Source organism: Saimiri boliviensis, chromosome 16 (genome assembly GCF_048565385.1).
Source record: "Saimiri boliviensis isolate mSaiBol1 chromosome 16, mSaiBol1.pri, whole genome shotgun sequence".
In the NCBI taxonomy this organism is placed as follows: Eukaryota; Metazoa; Chordata; class Mammalia; order Primates; family Cebidae; genus Saimiri; species Saimiri boliviensis.
Genome location: NC_133464.1, coordinates 57,705,001 through 57,725,533, shown reverse-complemented (window position 1 = coordinate 57,725,533; position 20,533 = coordinate 57,705,001). Strand labels below are relative to the sequence as shown.

Sequence of the window (20,533 nt, the reverse complement as noted above, 5' to 3'; positions counted from 1 at the left end):
TTACCAGTAAGGTTCTCTTTGTAGTCTTAAAGTTTAAATCCCAGCAGCGTTATACGTAGGTATGAACATATTATGCTTATATTAAATACAAAAATACAAACTGCATATCAAGAGTAGATTCTTATAGCATTAATAATTTACATGCATGTGTCTTTTTCTAGGAGGCATGGTTGAATTTACGTAAATTTATTGCTAATCCCATCCCTTACAGTCTAGAGTTTCAGCTGCACAAGGGCAGAGGTTTTTAGCTGGTTCGTTCATAGATGTATCCTCAGAGCCTAGAACAGGGCCTGGCACACAGTAAGCATTCAATAAATATTTACTGAACAAATGAACTCTGACCTATATTCCTATTTATAATCTGGTTCCACTTTATCCTACTTTAGCTGCCATTCAATTCAATGAAAAAAACATTTTTTTGAACACATAGCAACTTTGCGTCAGCAATTTTATTGGGCACTGGTAGTGGGAGGGGATACAAAGATGAATAAGATCAGCCCTGTGTTAAGAAAAGGGAGACCTAGTTGGGGAAACTGACATGTAAGCAACTTTCACTGAAGATGGAATGAAGTAAGTGCCATGGAAGGGGCATACGTACCATGCTGGGGAGGACAGAGGTAGGAGACCTTAGTCCTGATGCAGGGCTTTGGAAGGCTTCAGGGGAGAGGAAGAATCTGGTAAACTAGGCTTACAAAGACCAAGAGATTGTCAGTAAGTGGCAGGTGTTGGGAAAAAGGAACAGCAGAGGTGTGCCCCTTGGTGTTCCTGGACACATTCCCCTTGTCTATCCAAAGCTTCCTTCATTACCACTTTTTTCTTTTTTTTTTTTTTTTTTTTTTTGAGATGGAGTCTCGCTCTTTCACCAGGCTGGAATGCAGTGGCGAAATCTCAGCACACTGCAACCTCCGCCTCCCAGGTTCAAGCGATTCTCCTGCCTCAGCCTCCAGAGTAGCTGGGTCTACAGGCGCCCGCCACCATGCCCGGCTAATTTTTTGTATTTTAGTAGAGACAGGGTTTTACTGTGTTGACCGGGATGTTCTCGATCTCCTGACCTTGTGATCTGCCTGCCTCGGCCTCCCAAAGTACTGGGATTACAGGCTTGAGCCCTTCGTTACTTTTTTCCACTCACCTGCCCTCTCCCACACCCACCTCACCAATCTAAATTATACTTTGCTCAATCCTGCCTGCTCCAGAAATGTTTCCAATACACAGCTCTATTATTTCTAAACTCTACAAGTCATGTTTTCACTTAATCAGTATAAAATTTTGCAACTATTGTATGCCTTCTACAGTGGTGGGAAGGAGGCCTTAAGAAAAAACCCAGATGCTTGTCTTTTCCATACGCTTAACTATATTTTGTCTTGATACCATAAGGAAATAGAGAAACTGGGTTTAAGTTCAAAGACTGTCGTGTAATATTTCTTTTGAATTCTCACTGACCTAGGTCAGTGACTGTACATGGTAGATTCCTAGTAAAGTATTAACTGAATTGAGTGATTTTTGAATTAATAATACTGAGTCTTGCATGAGTTGAGTAGCAAGCCAACTGTGTTGTGTGTCTTTTATCCTCTGTCCAAAAGGTTTCTCAACCAGACTTGTCAAGGCTTAGCCTGTCTGAGTGAGATTTGCTCTATCTTATTCAATTATCATGGCATGGGCCACATCCATGATGTGGAAAGCACTCCAGAATAGTTGTTATACACATCTAAGATCTTGTTATTACAGTGTGAAAATTGGGCCATTCATGTTCTTCCTTGTGTCCTGATAATGAAATCATGAGTCAGTTATAGCTTTCATCTCAGAGTATTACCCCAGAGAAATAAAAAGTCTCTCCATTTGTATAAAGGGAGTTATTGTGATCGTATATAAATTTTATACAACTTGTACGAGATCGCTAGATCAGTCGCTACCCAGAAAGAGAACTGAAGGTATTTTTGAGAGCCAGATCAGTTATAGTTCAATACTGCCCATATCACTGTTTGTTTGAAAGCTTTTTTTTCTTTCACTTTTACATTGCCTTGTATTAGAAAATGTTAAATTACATCTTAATTGTCTAATAAAGACAGCAGTACAGTTTGGCAAGAATTCTAATGGAGACAAAATTGACCAAGCATTTCAATAAAGCTCTTATTTAAAAAATGACCAAGCATATTGATAGAGCCACTTGTACGTTGAAGAATAGCTTTTTGAATTTTCACCCTTGCAGAGTAGCTTTTTTGGGGAAAAATATGTGCCTGAAAGATTAATGCAGAGAAAGTTGCCTCCGATATGTTTCACTTAATCACTAGAAAATTTCACAACTATTGTATGCCTTCTACAGTGGAGGGAAGGAGGGATTAAGAATACCCAGGTTTCCAGTGTCAGGGCTGGAATTTAATCTAGGCTTTGTCTAAAAGTGTATTTTTTACTTGAATTCAGTGTAAGTAGGAGGTCCAACTTCATTCTTTTGCATATGGCTATTTGGTTATCCCAGCACCATTAGTTGACCATTAAATGGTCTTGGCATCCTTTTAAAAAAGCAATTGGCCATATGCTTGCATGTGGACTTTTTGTTTTAAAAAGTAATTTTTAAAAAATCAATTGACCAGCCAGGTGCAGTGGCTCACGCCTGTAATCTCAGCACTTTGGGAGACCAAGGCAGGTAGATCACGAGGTCAGGAGTTTGAGAACAGCCTGGCTAATATGGTGAAACACTGTCTCTACTAAAAATACAAAAAAATTAGCCGGGTGTGGTGACGTGTGCCTGTAATCCAGCTACTTGGGAGGCTGGCAGGAGAAAGGCTCCGAGGAGGTGGAGGTTGCAGTGAGCCGAGATCACGCCACTGCACTTCAGCCTGGGTGACAGGACGAGACTCTGTCTCAAAATTTTTAAAAAATCAATTGACCGGCCAGGCGCGGTGGCTCAAGCCTGTAATCCCAGCACTTTGGGAGGCCGAGGCGGGTGGATCATGAGGTCAAGAGATCGAGACCATCCTGGTCAACATGGTGAAACCCCGTCTCTACTAAAAATACTAAAAATTAGCTGGGCATGTTGGCACGTGCCTGTAATCCCAGCTACTCAGGAGGCTGAGGCAGGAGAATTGCCTGAACCCAGGAGGCGGAGGTTGTGGTGAGCCGAGATCGCGCCATTGCACTCCAGCCTGGGCAACAAGAGCGAAACTCCGTCTCAAAAAAAAAAAAAAAAAAAAAATCAATTGACCATAGATATGAGTTTATTTCTGAACTTGCAATTCTAGGTATATGTCTATCTTTTCGCTAATATCACACTATCTTGATTACTACTGCTTTGTAGTAAGTTTTTATTTTATTTTATTTTTTTAGACAGAATCTTACTCTGTCACCAGATTGGAGTACAGTGGCACAGTCTCTCTGCTCACTGCAGCCTCCACCATCCGGGTTTAAGCAGTTCTCCTGCCTCAGCCTCCTGAGTACCTGGGACTACAGGTGTGCACCACCATCCCCAGCTAATTTTTTTTGTATTTTTAGTAGAGATGGTGTTTCGCCTTGTTTGCCAGGCTGGTCTCAAACTCCTGACCTCAAGTAATCTGCCTGCCTTGGCCTCCCAAAGTGCTGGGATTACAGGCATGAACCATCACACCCGGCCTGTAGTAAGTTCTGAAATTGGAAGCTATGAGTCCTCAAATTTGCTCTTCATTTTCAAGATCGTTTTATCCTGTTCTGGGTTCCTTATACCCATATATATATATATATATATATATATATATATATATATATATATTTTTTTTTTTTTTTTTTGAGACAGGATCTGGCAGTATTGCCCAGGCTAGAGTGCATTGGCACAATCTTGAGTCACTGCAACCTCTGCCTTCTGGGCTCAAGCAATCCTGTCACCTCAGCCTCCTAATGGAACTATAGGTGCACACCACCACACCGGCTAATTTTTGTACTTTTATATATCCAATACCTGCTGTTTCCAATGAGCTTTTGCTTTTAAACTGAAATGCCGGCTAGGCATGGTGGCTCACACCTGTAATCCCAGCACTTTGGGAGGCTGAGGCGGCAGATCACAAGGTCAAGAATCAACACCATCCTGACCAACATGGCGAAAACCCATCTCTACTAAAAAATACAAAAATTAGCCAGGCGTGGTAGCCTGCTCCTGTAGTCCCAGCTACTCGGGAGGTTGAGGCAGAAGAATGACTTGAACCAGGAGGCGGAGCTTGCATTGAGCCGAGATTCTGCCACTGCACTCCAGCCTGTTGTCAGAGCAAGACTCTGCCTCAAAAAAAAAAAGACAAAAAACAAACAAACAAAAAAACAACTGAAATGGCAGGGACTGGGTGGTATGTATTTCAAAAAATAATCTGAGCTTAAATTGAATGCATATTAGACTGGAGAATTCTACTGACAGTGAAATGGGATGATCACCTTAAAGTCTTCTTTGAAACTTTGGATGGATTTAATTAGTATTGCTAGAAGCAACTATTTGACAAGATTGACTGGGTGTTTTTTGTTTGTTTGTTTGTTTTTGTTTTTGTTTTTGTTTTTGTTTTTGTTTGAGACAGGGTCTCATTCTGTCACCCAGGCAGGAGTGCAGTGGCGTCATCATTGTTCTCTGTAGCCCCAACCTCTTAGGCTCAGTAATTCTCCCACCTCAGCTTCCCAAGTAGCTGGGACAACAGGTACATGCCACCACATCTGGCTAGTTTTTTATTTATTTTATTTTTTGAGATGGGGTCTCACCCAGCCTGTGCGGTGGCATCATCTCGGCTCACTGAAGCCTCCACCTGGGTTCAAGAGATCCTCCAGCCTCATCTTCCCAAGTAGCTGGGACCACAGGCACGTGCCATCACAGCTGGCTAATTTATTGTATTTTTGGTAGAGATGGGGTTTTGCCATGTTGCTAAGGCTGGTCTTGAACTCTTGAGCTCAAGCAATCCACCCGCCTTGGCCTCCCAAATTATTTTTTATTTATTGTGGCAATGGAGTCTCACTATTTTGCCCAGGCTGGTCTCAAACTACTGGGCTCAAGCAATCCCCCTGCCTTGGCTTCTCAAATTCTTGGGGTTACAGGCATGAGCCACCATACCTGGCCGACAAGATAAGTTCTTAGAGAATTTTATACCTCTGGTAACAAATAAGTAAATACTTGTGCTAGCTTTTAAGAAATGAAGTGATAGAGCCAAAGACCTGCAAATCACTTATTTTAAAATATTTTTAAATGAGGTAAAGTTTACAAATTGCAATGCACAGATTTTCAGTCAGATGAGCTTTAACAAATAGTAAATCCATGTAGCTCACATCCTAAACAATAGAACACATCTGTCACCTAAGAGTTCCCTGGTGCCTCTTTCCAGTCACCTGCTCTCCAAAGGCCACCACTGTGCTCGGATTTCCATTACTGGATATGAGTTTTGCTGTCAAATGGTATATTCTGCATAAAAGAAAAGCAAGTGGTGAACCATATTGCACATTACTCAATTTAACAAGCACAGCTGCCTAGGTGGAATCTATCCTCTCATTTTCAAAAAAGCTTAATTGTTTTGGTTAATTTTATTTTTAGATTTGGGAGCACATATGCAGGTTTGTTACAAGGGTAATTGCATTTTGCTGAGGTTTGGGCTTCTGTTGATCCTGTCACCTAGATAATGAACGTAGTACCCACTAGGACATTTTTCAGCCCCTGCCCCTCTCTCTCCCTCCCGTGACTTGGAGTCTCCAGTGTCTGTTGTTGCCATCTTCATATCCATGGGTACCCATTGTTTAAGCTCCCACTTGTAAGTGAGAACATACAGTTTTTGGTTTTCTGTTCCTACATTGATTCACTTAGGATAATGTCCTCCAACTGAATCCATGTTGCTACAAAGGACATGATTTTGTTCCCTTTTATGGCTACGTAATATACCGTGGTGTGTATATACCACACTTTCTTTACCCAGTCCACTGTTGACGGGCACCTAGGCTAATCCATGTCTTTGCTATTGTGGATAGTGCTGTGATAAGCAGGAGTGCAGGTGTCTTTTTGGTAGAATGATTTATTTAGCTTTGGGTATATACCCAGTAATGGGACTGCCGAATCAAATGATAGTTCTATTTTGAGTTGAGAAATCTCCAAACTGCTTTCCATAGTGACTGAAGTAATTCACATTAGAGTTTTTTAAATGTTTAGTTATTTTTAATAACCAATTCTGATCCCAGGGAAAGAAAATGGAAATGGAGATGTACTTTACCTGAACTATGGTCTTTTGAAACTCTTCAATGGCATTTGGGAAAGCAAATTTACAACCACATGCTGTGCCGCTTCAAGGACTTATTTTTGTGGTTTCCCAGAAGAAAATGACACTACGGGAGAAGTGATTGAATGTGAAGTGTCAGGAGATTGCTGCTTGTCCTTAAAACCCCAGGTCCGGCCGTGGGCTGCTGACGCGGGTGTGTGCTGGGGAGACCTGCGACTGCCGGGGCCGCACCCCCTCCCGCAGGACCTTGGCGGGCCTCGCGCGTTTCCTGCCTGTTTCCTGTCCAGCAGCTGGCGAGCTTGGGGGCGGGCAGGAAAGGATGCGCTGCCCAGAAAGGGCGGGAGCCGACCACACCCGGTCCCGAGTGCCCCCCGCCCTCCCCACGCCGTCGGGGGCGGGCCCGGGCGGGGCAGTGGGAGCCGAGCGCCGCGGGGCCAGGGCGCGCATTCTGGGACGCGAGATGCTGGGCCAGCTGCCTCGCGGCCACTGAGACCTCCCGTCTACCTAGCCACTCGCCCGGCCAGCCTGGGGTCGCTGCCTGCCAGTCCTGAAAGGTAAGAAGCGACCTCCGCATCCGGGTGCCAGCGCCCCAGCGGGCGCTCTTGTGCCTCGAGACCCTCCGCGGCTCTGCTAGGGTCGGGAAATGCTCCCGGGCCCTGCCACTTCCCCGCAGCCCGAAGGCGCAGGTGGAAGGTGGCGGCCCCTCCACACACCCGCCTCGGCCCCAGGGCACGCTTTAAGGGGGTGTCGGTCTCCACAGCCGACTTTAACGGAACCTGGCTCTCTCCTGGCTCAGATGTTGCCAAGTGACAAACTGGCCACAGAACCTTGAAAATTTGCGTCTTGAGCTACTGTTTCTTTCCAAAAAGAAATCCTTTCTGGGATACAGAAAGTATGAGATATAAGCATTAGATTAAATTCAAGACGGTCTTCATTAAGAGTCATAGATTTCCAAGCATGAACTGGCCTTGCTTGCCCGGCGTCCCAGGGACGCTGCACCCAACCCGTGGCACCCGGGCAGAGCAGACTAGAATGAACGTATAAATAAAGCCTGTTTACACGAGCTGCTTTGGAACTAGAGATTTCCTCCCAATAGATATGATTCCTAGATATACACAAGAGTATGTGCATGTTGGTCAGAAGGGACAAAATAACTGCTTCGTTTTCCCTTTTATTCATTCACGAATTGGTGGTCCCATCGACATTAGTGTAATTCATTTTCTTTTTCTGCAGCTATGAAGGGAGAGTTAGAAGCGTTTGTCCTAGCTGGTTTCAACAAAAACACTAAGATTGGGGGATGCTGTTAGCCATTGAGAATATTCACAGCTTCTCCCCACCTTCTCAGCTGATGCATTTAGAATTTTCCTATAAAGTTTACATACGAGAATGCCATCTAGATGTATTTTCAAAAGTGTATAAAATATACCTAAGTTCTTAATTTCTTAGAACAATTATTGAGCCAAACATTGTAAGAAGTCAGTTGGGGTTGTGGGAAGAACATGCTGAAAGAAAATAAGCAAGCAAGGTAGAAATTAAAGAGACATATTACTACTATGATGTTATCATTATGATCATAATCCATATTACGATGGACAAGTAGGCTGGTTTGTTTTATGTCTCTTTCCATTCAGCTCACAATATAGATGATCTCACAATTCTATGTTTTACTGATCATTTTCACAAAAAAGAAAATGTGTTATAATCACAAAATCAGTTACGATTTGGGGCTTAAAAAATGAAAAGGTTATTGTGGTGGAAGCAAACAAATCTGAGAGAAACCAGTTCAATTTTTGGGAGTTTGCTTCTCCTTGGTTTGGTCACCAGGTCTCAATGACTTAAAAGCAGCATTGTAATTGTCCTAAGTGCTCATACTTGCCCAAGAGATACGATGCATTCTCTAAGGATCTCACCAGCTGTCTTTGGCCAGGTTTCCCAGTCTGTGTTCAAGGAAAGAATTGGGTCAAATCTGTGGCTAATTCCACCCAAAACAGAATTTTCTTTCTTTCTTTCTTTCTTTTTTTTTTTTTTGGCAAGGGGTGGCAGGGAAGAGGAGGGAGCCCTAATCATCTGCATAGTTACACTTCAAATCTCTGCTTCCCTTTCAGGAAGTACAGTATTTCCTTTGTTCAACCAGTTCTTACTGAAAGAAAGCTAATAGAGACACACCAGTTTCCTTTCCATTGAATTTTGGCTTATTTCAATCAGTCTTCTTAATTCTACTAATTTGTGTTCTTCTCTGAAGAGATGTAATACGTATTTGGAATATAATATACTTGCTCATGAAAATGATTAACTGTGGGCCAGGTACGGTGGTTCACACCTATAATCCTAATGCTTTGGGAGGCTGTAGTGGGCCAATCACGAGGTCAGGCATTTGAGACTGGCCTGGCTAACATGTGAAAACCCTTTTCTACTAAAAATACAAAAATTAGCCAAGTGTGGTGGTGCACACCTGTAATCCCAACCACTCGGAAGGCTGAGGTGGGACAATCGCTTGAACCTGGAAGGCAGAGGTTGCAGTGAGCCAAGATCAGGCCACTGCACTCCAGGCTGGGTGACTAAGCAAGACTCTGTTCCCCCCCCTCAAAAAAAAAAAAAAAAAGAGAGAGAGAGAGAGAGAGAGATTAACTGTGAGTAATGGGGGGACCATAAACACTAAGAAAATATGTATTTGGTTATATTTAATATTAATAACTCATAGTTTGCTAGACTCTAGTATGAAAGAACTGTCTTACATGCCTAGTATCTTATTCTATAGTTGAATAGTCTGTATCAAAATAAGTGCCTCTTCCAACAAATAACTCTGAACCACAGGCCAGCAAGGTCTTCCCTGCCCTTTTAGGTAGACTGGGAAGATTGCTGTGTGAATCACCTATCTCCTGATGTATACCAGCAGCAACAAGTATTGCAGTCCTGATGAAGATGATTGTTATTTATCTGTTTTTTCCTTAGACTGCCCTAAACAAGGGAAGTCAGGGCCACATGGAGTTCACATTTAATTGTAGTATTCCAGGGTATCTTTTTTTAAAGAAAGCTTTGATCACTTGGATGTAGTTCCCAGGAGTCAGTAAATGAAGCAATCCTGGTAACACGTCAGTCGTGCAAGGAAGTGTTAGTGCATTTGTGGACACCAGGCAGGGAGCATGTGGGTGTACATAGCACAATGCTAAATGAAAGTCTGGCAAAAAATTTAGCAAACTTATCAGTGTGAAATGCCAAGCAGATAAATACTGTGAAAACGTAGTATCAAATTTGGCTATTAACTTTGATAAAATTAAGCAAGTAACCATAAACTCTCCACTTAAGGATGTGCCATAAAGAGAAGAGACTTTGGTGTTTTGCAAAGATAATCTGATTGGGTGTTGGGCATACCTGCATATTCTTGACCAGTGAATTATAATGGAATGAAAGGGGCTTGTATAATTATAAGTTATTGCCCCAGGGAAAATTAATGTCCTCTCTAGCTTCCTTTTAATATCACATAGGCAGTTTGAGTTTTAGAATGGTTTTGTTGATTACTATTTTGTCAATCACATTGAATGAAGCCATCTGTTTTTGAGGTTCTAATTTCAGGTGTTTTTGGGGAACAAAAATCACAATTTGGACGTGATAAAGGACATGAGGAGACTAAAGACCTGGGATTTTGCTGATCAGAATGAAACCAATGTTGAAAGACTTCTCAAATCTATTGTTGATGGTGCTCTGTGACTATGGTGAGTACTGTGAGTATACTTAATGGTTTTGGTAGCAATAAAACATAAATGTGACATTTATTTATTTTTTATTTTTATTTTTTTTTGAGACAGTTTCGCTATGGCGCGATCTCAGCTCACCGCAACCTCCGCCTCCTGGGTTCAGGCAATTCTCCTGCCTCAGCCTCCTGAGTAGCTGGGATTACAGGCACGCGCCACCATGCCCAGCTAATTTTTTGTATATTTAGTAGAGACGGGGTTCCACTATGTTGACCAGGATGGTAGGATGGTCTCGATCTCTTGACCTCGTGATCCACCCGCCTCAGCCTCCCAAAGTGCTGGGATTACAGGCTTGAGCCACCGCACCCAGCCCAAATGTGACATTTATAAACGCATTGATGTTGATGACTCTTCATGAAGGAGACAGGGTAGGGTCTACAGTTCAGTGCTTTCTAAACTGTGATCCTTGCAACTCTAGGTTCCCTTATGCTTCCATGATTCTGCATGATTGATTCAAATTTCACTTTATATTTTTAACTCTTTAAAAAATTTTTAGAAAGACTCTCCAATTTTAATAAATTGGAAGCAAGCATGTTACCTTCAGTTCTCTTCAATTTCCCAAGAATTCAGTGTGATAAATCACCTCATACACACATGCAATGATGTTGTATGTATTAGGGTTCTACGTAAGATTTCACTTGACAGAGTTTTGGTATCTTTGGAACCAATCTAACTGTTTCAATCCTTGAATGCTGGGTGCTCTGAAACAAGTTTCTTAATCTCTTTCAACCTCAGCAATAATATTGACTTCACAGGGTTGTTAAGATCATATCAAGAATGTGAAACACCCTGAATGTCTGAGCAGAGAGTAGGTGCTTAAAGTCTGTTCTTTTCATTAAGTTCATTTCAACTAAAAATTGAGTTCATTTCTCAGAGAGTTTTACACAATTACTGAACCAATAGAATCAACAATATGACATAATCTTCACTTCTTTTGATGATTTCCAAATATTTCATAGACATCTAAGCAGTTGATGGTATGGGAGTGGAAGTTGTTTTTTAATTTGGTGAAGAAATTGTGATCCAAGGTGTAGAGGACACTGGCTTGTGTGAGTGGCACAGCAGTTAAATCGATCAGAGCATGTGCTGTTCATTTCATTCAGTAGCCCTCTTTTCTCAGTCTTTTTTAAGAAGTTTATTTATACAAGAAGACACCAGATTTAAGGAAAGCCAATGTAGGATTCATTTATTTTAAAGTAATTTAACCCTTCTTAAAAACAGATTGCTGTACATGTAACAGCCTTCTATAAAAAAGTATATGTCCTTGGTTTCATAACGATAAATAAAGCATTGAAATTCTCCATTTAAACAAAGTATACAAGGGTGTTTTTTGTTAAGAGCAAAATTTCTTATTGGAATATGAAAATAAAAGTTGAATGAGCATAAACTAGAGCATAGAAGTTAAGCGCGCAGGCCACTGTTGAAAACATAGGTATTGTCATCTGGGCATGGTGGTTCATGCCTGTAATCCCAGCACTTTAGGAGGCCAAGGCAGGCAGATTGCCTGAGGGCAGGAGTTTGAGACCAGTCTGGCCAATATGGTGAAACCCCATCTTTACTAAAAGGACAAAAAAATTAGGCTGGCATGGTGGTATGTGCCTGTAATCCCAGCTACTTGGGAGGCTGAGGCAGGGGAATTGTTTAAACCAGGGAGTGAAGGTTGCAGTGAGCTGAGATCACACCATTGCACTCCAGCCTGGGTGACAGAGCAAGACTCCGTCTCAAAAAAAAAAAAATTAGGTATTGTCATAGATCTGTTTTTCCCCGCTTTATCTCTACTCGATACTGATCAAAATATACCATTACCTGTATACTGTAGAAGTCAGGATGTGGTAGAAGCAAATCGTAGTTTTCTTTTTTTTTTTTGAGATGGAGTCTCGCTGTTGTTGGCCTGGGTAGGAATGCAATGCTGCGATCTTGGCTACCTGTAACCTCCACCTCCCGGGTTCCAGCACTTCTCTGGCTTCAGCCTCCCGAGTAGCTGAAATTATGGGTACCTGCCACCATGCTCAGCTAATTTTTGTATTTTTAGTAGAGATGGGGTTTCACCATGTTGGCCAGGCTGGTCTCGAACTCCTGACTTCAGGTGTTCTACCCTCCCTGGCCTCCCACAGTGCTGGGATTACAGGAATGAGCTACTGTGCCTGGCCCAAATTGTAGTGTTCTAACAGGAGTTCTAAGGTAGCCAATTCTCCCTTTAGTACATACCTCCTATCTGCTGCTGCTGGAACCCACCTGTTGCACCTTTGTTCTCCATTTCCAACTGGGCATGTGTGCCTTTCTCATTGACTGGCTTCCATCAAATCAGAATCTGGTCTGCTTCATTGACAATCCCTGTCATACACAATAGATTTTTTTTGTTGTTTAGCCAGTCAAATTTAGTAGTTAGGGGTCATATACCTAACTTTAGTGACATTAATGTTAATAAGTTCCGATAACCTGCTACCATCAGACCAGCCTGCAATAGACTTTCATTCGTTAACTTAGTGGTGTATGCCTCTTATTCTTAAATGCACCATGGAACCATCATGCCCGCTTCAGATTGAAATTAACATGACTTTTTTCTCAGTCTTAAGCACTTTCTTGGGCTGTGGTAAGTGCTGGGGTCTCTTTACCCACTAGTTCAAGAAAAATACCAGGTTGGCTCTGAACCAGTATGCAAGCTGCACCAGAATCAGCCACCTTGAATCATCTCAAAAGGAAATATCCCTCAACTTGTTTTGCTTAATTGGAGAAAAAAACTTTATCCCATTATGGTTTTCAAACAAGTGATAATTAAGCATTCAGGTCATCCAAGTTTTATGCCTTTTATTTCACCTAATCTGAAATGAGAACTAGGTGAAATGCTACGCTAATTAAAAACTCTTCTGTGTGCCAAGATATTAATGTACTGATTCTAATAATCATAGGTTGCATATATCTATAAGGGTATTTTAAAGACTGCCAGCCCAAACAAAAAACACATGGGCCCCTTTGGACATATATATATGCATGAGGCATATATAATAATAACGTCATACTTACACAAGTTGTTTTTCAAACCTAAAGGGCCCTTCAGTCCCTTACATCTAGAACTGTTTCTTACCCTAACCACGGGCCAGCCGACTGTTGCACTGCCAAATGCTGCCTCCTTTGATATGTATTTGGATAGGATTCAAAATAGAAACAAGGATTCTTCTGTGTCTGTTCTTTGCACTTTTCACTTAAGCACTCTGCTGGGTCTCCTTTTAAAAGATATGATTGATCTTAACAATGATACTTGGGAAGTAGTAGTCATCTGTCCTATCTAGACAAATACATTAAATTGCCAAAGACAAGCCTAGTTATTTCATAAATGTTCACCCTATCCCTTTGGTTATTCATACAGAATAAAGTGTCAACATTTCTTATCCATCTAAACATTTCTGCCTCACACAAACTGAGTACACTGATTTCTTTACTGGTAGAAATTTCCCAGTGCTTGTCTTGAATATCAGAAAATAACAACTTTGAAGTAAATTTAGGGTCTTACATTTAAAATCATCCAGAACAATTTGTATTGTATCATTTAAATCCAGCTTTCTCTTCAGTGTGTATCCATTTTCCCCAAATATCCACCACCAGAATATGATTAATAATATGAGATATTGGGTTTTTAATTCCAAACATTATTATTCTAGTTGTATAGATTTTCATTGCAGTTATATCACATTGTCAAAAGTTGTGAATTCAGAGTATTTACCACTAGTCATTTTAAACATAACTATGAAAGATGAAGATGAAGGAACGGAACCACTTCAGAGTGCAAAGAACGCAGTGGCCAGCCTCCAGGATCTGTACTCAGTATAATTTCACATCATCCCTGGCTCCGTTCTAACGTCTCTTATCTAAAATGCTGTTTTCTGCTGGGTACAGTGGCTCATGTCTATAATCTTAGCACTTTGGGACTCTGAGGTGGAAGGATTGCTTGAGCCCAGTAGTTTGAGAACAGTCTGGGCAACATAGTGAGACCCAGTCTCTACAAAAAAGAAAATTAGCTGGGTGTGGTGGCATGTGCCTGTAGTCCCAGCTACTTGGGAGGGTGAGGTGTGAGAATCACTTAAGCCCAAGTGGTTAGGGGTACAGTGAGCAGTGACTGTGCCACTGCACTCTAGCCTGGGTGACAGAGTGAGACCCTGTCTTGGAAAAAAAATTTTAAATTGTGTTTTCATCAATGTCACTAATAGTTCTGCTCAAATGCACCTTTTAAAAACCAATTCTGACCACTTCATTTCAGTTCTTGGGGAAGCTGAATATCTTCTCTTGAGAGAGCCAGGCCATGTAGCACTAAGCAATGACACCGTGTACGTGGATTTCCAGTATTTTGATGGTGCTAATGGGACGCTGAGGAATGTATCTGTCCTGCTGTTGGAGGCCAACACCAATCAGACCGTAACTACCAAGTACCTCCTGACCAACCAGTCCCAGGGAACACTCAAGTTTGAATGCTTCTATTTCAAGGAGGCTGGTGACTACCGGTTCACAATGAGTCCAGAAGCAACAGACAATAGCACTCCATTCCCCTGGTGGGAGAAAAGTGCCTTTCTGAAGGTGGAGTGGCCTGTCTTTCATGTTGACTTGAACAGGAGCTCCAAGGCAGCAGAAGGCACCTTCCAAGTGGGCCTATTTACCAGTCAACCACTGTGCCCATTTCCTGTGGACAAGCCTGACATCGTAGTGGATGTCATCTTCACCAACAGTCTTCCTGAGTCAAGGAGAAATTCAGGACAGCCGCTGGAAATAAGAACCAGCAAAAGGACAGAACTTGCCCAAGGTCAGTGGGTTGAGTTTGGCTGTGCACCTGTGGGGACAGAAGCCTATGTCACCGTGGTGCTGAAGCTGCTTGGGCGAGACTCGGTCATTACCTCCACAGGACCCATTGACCTGGCCCAGAAATTTGGATACAAACTGATGATGGTGCCAGAACTCACATGCGAGTCCGGGGTGGAGGTGATGGTGCTGCCTCCACCATGCACCTTTGTGCAAGGAGTGGTCACTGTCTTCAAGGAGGCCCCCAGATCCCCTGGGAAGAGGACCCTTCATTTGGCTGAAAACAGCCTGCCCCTGGGAGAGAGGAGGACCACTTTTAACTGCACTTTGTTTGACATGGGGAGGAATAAGTACTGCTTTGACTTTGGCATTTCAAGCAGAAGCCACTTTTCTGCAAAGGAGAAGGAGTGCATGCTAATTCAGAGAAATATAGGTTTGTATTGAGTTTTTTTTAACATTTTAAATCAAATCCTTCATGTAATCAAAATTATCATTTAGAATTTAGGTAAACTGTACCGTCATTTTTATGGTTCAGGCCTTATAGTGTACCAATTGGCATTATCACCCTTAGCTGAAAAACTAAGAGTACCGGTAAACCTACTTAACCTCTTTGTCTGTTTTCCCCATCAGTAAAATAGGAGCAATACAAGTACACGCTTCAGAGTCATGGAGATTGAACGAAATCCACATGTAACATTCTCAGTGCCTGGCATGTAGGAAGTGCCCAGTAAACATTATATTTTTAAAAATCCCATTATTAAATCATGTGGTAACTTTATGGAGAGATGATTGGAGTTCAAAACCAAATCCCAAATTAGCAACATCTGTCTTCCTCTAGTGGAGCATGTCTCTTCTCTCGTAAGTCATTCATTATAGGAATGCAACCTTTATAGTGAGAAATCAAAGCAAGATTTTAAAAAATGTATTCAGATTCTGTATTCTTTGTGTAATGCCCTACCTAATCACAAAGAAATCACAAAGGGGTTATGACAAGTCCATTCATTCCCTATGCTGCTCTTTGCATTTCTTTCCTTTTTCTAGGGGAAAAGTCTGGTCTTAGCAAGTATTTTAATTTGGCAGAAATCGTCTCATTTGCTTTTATCTTTATCCCCAGTAAGCCCAGTGTCCCCTCACTGCACAAGTTTGACTTTGTCTGTGACTCCTAGTGTTCCTTGCTGCAAATTTACCCACTTGCTCTCTTTAAGTCCCTTTGCTTTGGCTTTCTCCTCCTTCACCGGCCACTTCCTTCCTTGTACTCCCTTTTCTATGCAGCCGAGATTCCGTGGCTCATCCCTTTAACCACCTTCCTGCCAATATCCTAAACTCCTTAGCCTCATTGTCCTTCCAATACCCCTGCCAGGACACACCTCAGCTCTGCATGTATCCAGCCATCTGCCAGCCACCCACTGCACCACTTCTAAAGCTGCATGACAAGGTTACGCACAGGTGGCCTGATGCCACCATGGGTGGCTCATGCTTTCACCCTTGGCAGGGCCTGCATGCTGCTCAGCACATCACCCAGGCCAATACTCCTGTCCTACACAGCAGCCCTTTCAGACCTCCTCCACTCCTCTCAGACCTCAACCCCTGCCCACTGGTTAACTCTCAGAGTTGATTTGCCACCTACCATACAGAGCAGCTGGAAGCCATTAAGTGGGAACTCCACCCTCCCACCAAAAGATCTGTATACCTGTAGATGTCAGACCCATCCTCTCCCCTCCCTTCCTGCCGCCGTGGCAGAAGTGTTATTCCTTCCCTCCGCTGTGGATCTCAGCCCTCTGCTCATTTCAGGAACCTTCTGTTAGTCATTATCCCCCCTCTCTCCCATCCTTAACTGTCCTTCCTTTACAGACTCATTCTCATCAGTTTTGAAGTGTACTTAATTATTTTGTCCCAAAACAAAAACCATCCTGACCCCGTGTTCTCCCCCAGACATCACCCTCTTTCTTCTTCCTTTTATAGCCCAAAAACTGCTTGACAAATTTGCCTGGTGCTTTGGAGTTCTTTTTTTTTTTTTGCCTCCCATTCACTTTTCAACCTATTGCAAACTGGCTTCCACACCTAAGTCCTCCCCTGAAATACTCTCACTGAGGCGGCCAGCAAATGAGGTACAGGACTCCAAATCCTGGGACACTTCAGCCAGTGTCTTCATTGACCTTGACTCTGACGCCACACTCACCCTGCTCACCTCCCACCTCCCTGCTTGCTTCTTCATAGTCTCCTTGGCCTCCCGGTTCCAGCGCCTGTCTGCCTTAAGTGATGGTCGTCTTCCCATTTACTCTTCACACACTTGCCAGGTGATTAACCTTGATGCTGATGGCTCCAGATGGGTGTGTCTCCCCTACTCCTCTCCTGCATCCAGGTGCTGCATCCCTCGGATGTCTCCCTGGCACCTCAGAAGCAGCATTTCTGGACTTACTCATCATCGTACCCCCAACCCTGCTTCTCAGTATAGGTCTTCCCCAGCCATCTTGCAGATCAAACCAGAAGCCAGGAGTCTTCCTCTTTACCTTCTGTAAATGATACATTACTTAGTCCTATGGCTTTGTCTCCTGGGTGTCTCAATCTCTCCACTTCTCCCCAGTTCCACTGATACCACACGGACTAAACCTCCATTACTCCTTGCCTAGACTCTTAGAACAGATTCCCAGTTGGTTTCCATCTGTCTACTTCATTCTCTCACTGCATCCAAAGGGATTGTTTAAAAGTCAGGTCAGCTGAATTTAAAGCAGGTTATTCTGCTTAAAAGTCGTTTCACTGGGCAAAGTTTACATGATCAGTTTTATAGCTGATGAAATGGAGGCACAGAAAGGTGAAGTAATTTTCCCAAGGTCAATGATGTTTAAATAGCAGGGTCAGAACACAAATCCAGGTAGATGAGCTTGAGAGTTTGCTTTGACCACTATTCTGTAACTGCCTTCCATGCAATCGACTGTCAATCCATGTATTAAATAGTACAAAGCTTTTAGGTTGAAAAAAAAGGTTCTGGGTTCTGTTTTCCCTCCTTAACTTACTTTGTCAGTCAAACCTTCCATGGTCATGCTGCCCTCAGGCCCCCGCAGTCACCATCTCTGCGATGGGGCCTGGAACACCCTCCTGTCACCTTCCCAGTTAACGTTAACCCATCCTCCAGGTCTCTGCTTGGGTTACTTTCCCATGATCTTGGGTTCAGTTCCTCTGCTGTAAGCTGGGCAGCATCTTTTTGTTCCTCTTTCATGGCATTTATCACTTCTGCCATTGCTTGTTTGTCTTTCTCTCCCTATGCATCCCCTCTGCACAGCAGATGTGGGAAGTTCATTTGGTGGCGAAACCTGATTTGTGCTGCTATGAAGCTTTTTATGGTCTTTATTTGGCCCACTTAGTATGCCTGGCACATTCAGACATGCTCAATATATGCTTATTAAGTGAAAATTGAACTCAGATTGGCTAGTCTCAACTAGGTATTAGGAGAAAAACAAGTAGATTGAATGAATTTACTCATCTAAGATATTCTTTTATTTATTTATTTATTTATTTATTTATTTATTTATTTTAACACAGAGCCTTGCTCTGCTGCTCAGGCTGGAGTGCAGTGGCACAATCTTGGCTCACTGCAACCTCCACTTCCCTTGTTCAAGCCATTCTGCCTCAGCCTCTTGAGTTGCTGGAATTACAGACATGCACCACTGCATACAGCTAATTTTTGTGTTTTTAGTAGAGACGGGGTTGGCCAGGCTGGTCTTGAACTCCTGTCCTCAGGTGATCCATCCAGCTCAGCCTCCCAAAGTGCTGGGATTACAGGCATGAGCCACCATGCCCAGCCCAATATTCTTGCCTTTTCCAAAGAAAATACTCATTCGGGGGGGAACATAAATCTGACTGAATTTAATGGAAATGAATCAAGGGAAGTCAAGAAATTGCGACCATTTGATTAAGGTCACATGGGGGCAGGAGGTCCACCTTGTTGGTTTTTCCGGCTGCTGGGCTTTCCACACATGCTTCCACTCCATGTCTAAAGGCTGGAGGTTTTCCCACAGCAGCAGCAGCAGCGGGCAGATGGGAAAAGGGCAGAATGGGAGTGGTTCTCTGTGTGTCCAGGTGGAGGGTAGTCAGGGGCTCCCAATGGGGTTGCCCCATGTAGCAACTGCCAGATATATCTGAATAGCAGGCCTGGGGGCAGTAACTGGGGGAGCTAAACATGCCTGGAGACCCTGATTCTTGGTGTGGCAGACAAACTCTGACTCTGTTGGTCTAAGAAATGAAATTTATGCTTGAGACAGGAACCTCAGTGATTTCCTGTGCTTTTAGTATGGAAATTTATGACTGAACTGAGTTCTTTTATTTTCTATCTAGATTGACAGCTCTGACCAGTAGAGAATATCTTCTTGGCCGAGTGGTGCATTTAGGGGTCCACCATGACTTGTGTAAGCCATGTGACTCACACTGAATTTATTAGTTCCTTTTGAAAATAGAATAATGTGTTTTATGTTTGTCTCTTCTTCTAAACATGTCTGAGGATCTTAGGATAATATGTAAATAATTTATAGCAAATACATAATGGATTTGCCAAAAATGACTGTTCATAATCTTTATTCCACTTAATGGGCTAAATATTTGCACAGTGATTACTTTGCACCAGGCACTGTTCTAAGTGCTTTATGGATACTAACCCATATAGTCCTCATAATGAGTCTATGACTTCAACTCATTACATTGTCAATTTTATAGGTGATGAAATGGAGGCACAGAAAGGTGAAGTAATTTTCCCAAGATCAATGATGTTTAAATAGTAGGGTCAGAACACAAATCCAGGTAGACGAGCTTGAGAGTTTGCTTTGACCACTATTCTGTAACTGCCTTCCATGCAATTGACTCAATTCATGTATCAAGTAGTACTAAACTTTGAGGTTGAAAAAAAAAGGTTCTGTTTTTTCATCCTTAACTTCCTGTTTCATCTTGTGCCACCCATCTCTTAGAAGACCCACAACCACTTGGGAGCCCACAGGCCCAGGGCATAAGAATGATTTGTTCAATATAAGGAAGCCTTGTTCTATGCAAAGAAAATCTGAACTGCTTATCCCAGGTTCTACTGCTCTTCCTACTGCTAATAGCTACTCTGCTATGTCTATAGAATTTTCTTATAATCATGATTTGCTTAGTTACCTTGGTTTCTTGAACAAAATGCCTTTCAGATGTGAATAATTCAAAGGCAGCATTCCTTCAGATAGTCTTATGGATAGAAACAAACCTCCCTTTTCACATTTGAGACATATTTTGCTTATTCAAAATTAAAACCCTCTATAAAAGCTTGAAAGGCATTTAGCCTAGACAAACAGGTTTGTTATGTAGTGTGAGCACATGTATGGACATCTAAACAGGAACAGGACAAAACAAAACAGCCTTTCATTCATGAAGGACTATTTGGAGTATTTGCATTTTGCTCTTCAGTTCTATCATGTGAACTAGTTATCTAAAGAGCCCCCATTTGCCAAGTATTTTCCTCAAAGTTATTAGCAGAGATCTTCAGGGATCAGATGGAGTTACTTAAGACATTTACAAATATTTGCTTATTTTTTTTTTTTTAGATGGAATCTTGCTTTGTCACCCCACCTGGAGTGCAGTATGGTCTCAGCTCAATTCAACCTCTGCCTCCCAGGTTCAAGTAGCTGGGATTACAGGCATGTGCCACCATGCCCGGCTAATTTTTTTTTTTTTTTGTATTTTTTTTTTTTTTTTTGAGATGGGGTTTCACTGTGTTAGCCAGGATGGTCTTGATCTCCTGATCTCGTGATCCACCCACCTCAGATTCTCAAAGTG

At 42.4% G+C, this 20,533-nt stretch overlaps 1 protein-coding gene across 2 annotated transcripts in view; it reads left to right on the top strand.

Annotated features, from left to right (window-relative positions):
• The first annotated feature begins 3,768 nt into the window (after nt 1–3,768).
• Nucleotides 3,769–20,533, top strand: part of THSD1 (thrombospondin type 1 domain containing 1) — a 33,375-nt gene continuing 16,610 nt past the window's right edge. Inside the window, exons 1-3 of one of the 2 annotated variants that reach the window (XM_003927184.4) lie at nt 3,769–6,751; nt 9,771–9,910; nt 14,205–15,170. In XM_003927184.4, the coding sequence (XP_003927233.1) occupies nt 9,853–9,910; nt 14,205–15,170 (1,024 nt within the window). In that variant the 5' untranslated portion in view covers nt 3,769–6,751; nt 9,771–9,852. Of the gene's footprint in view, nt 6,752–9,757; nt 9,911–14,204; nt 15,171–20,533 lie in introns of both variants that reach the window. The other variant, XM_010337920.2, reaches the window with a different exon arrangement.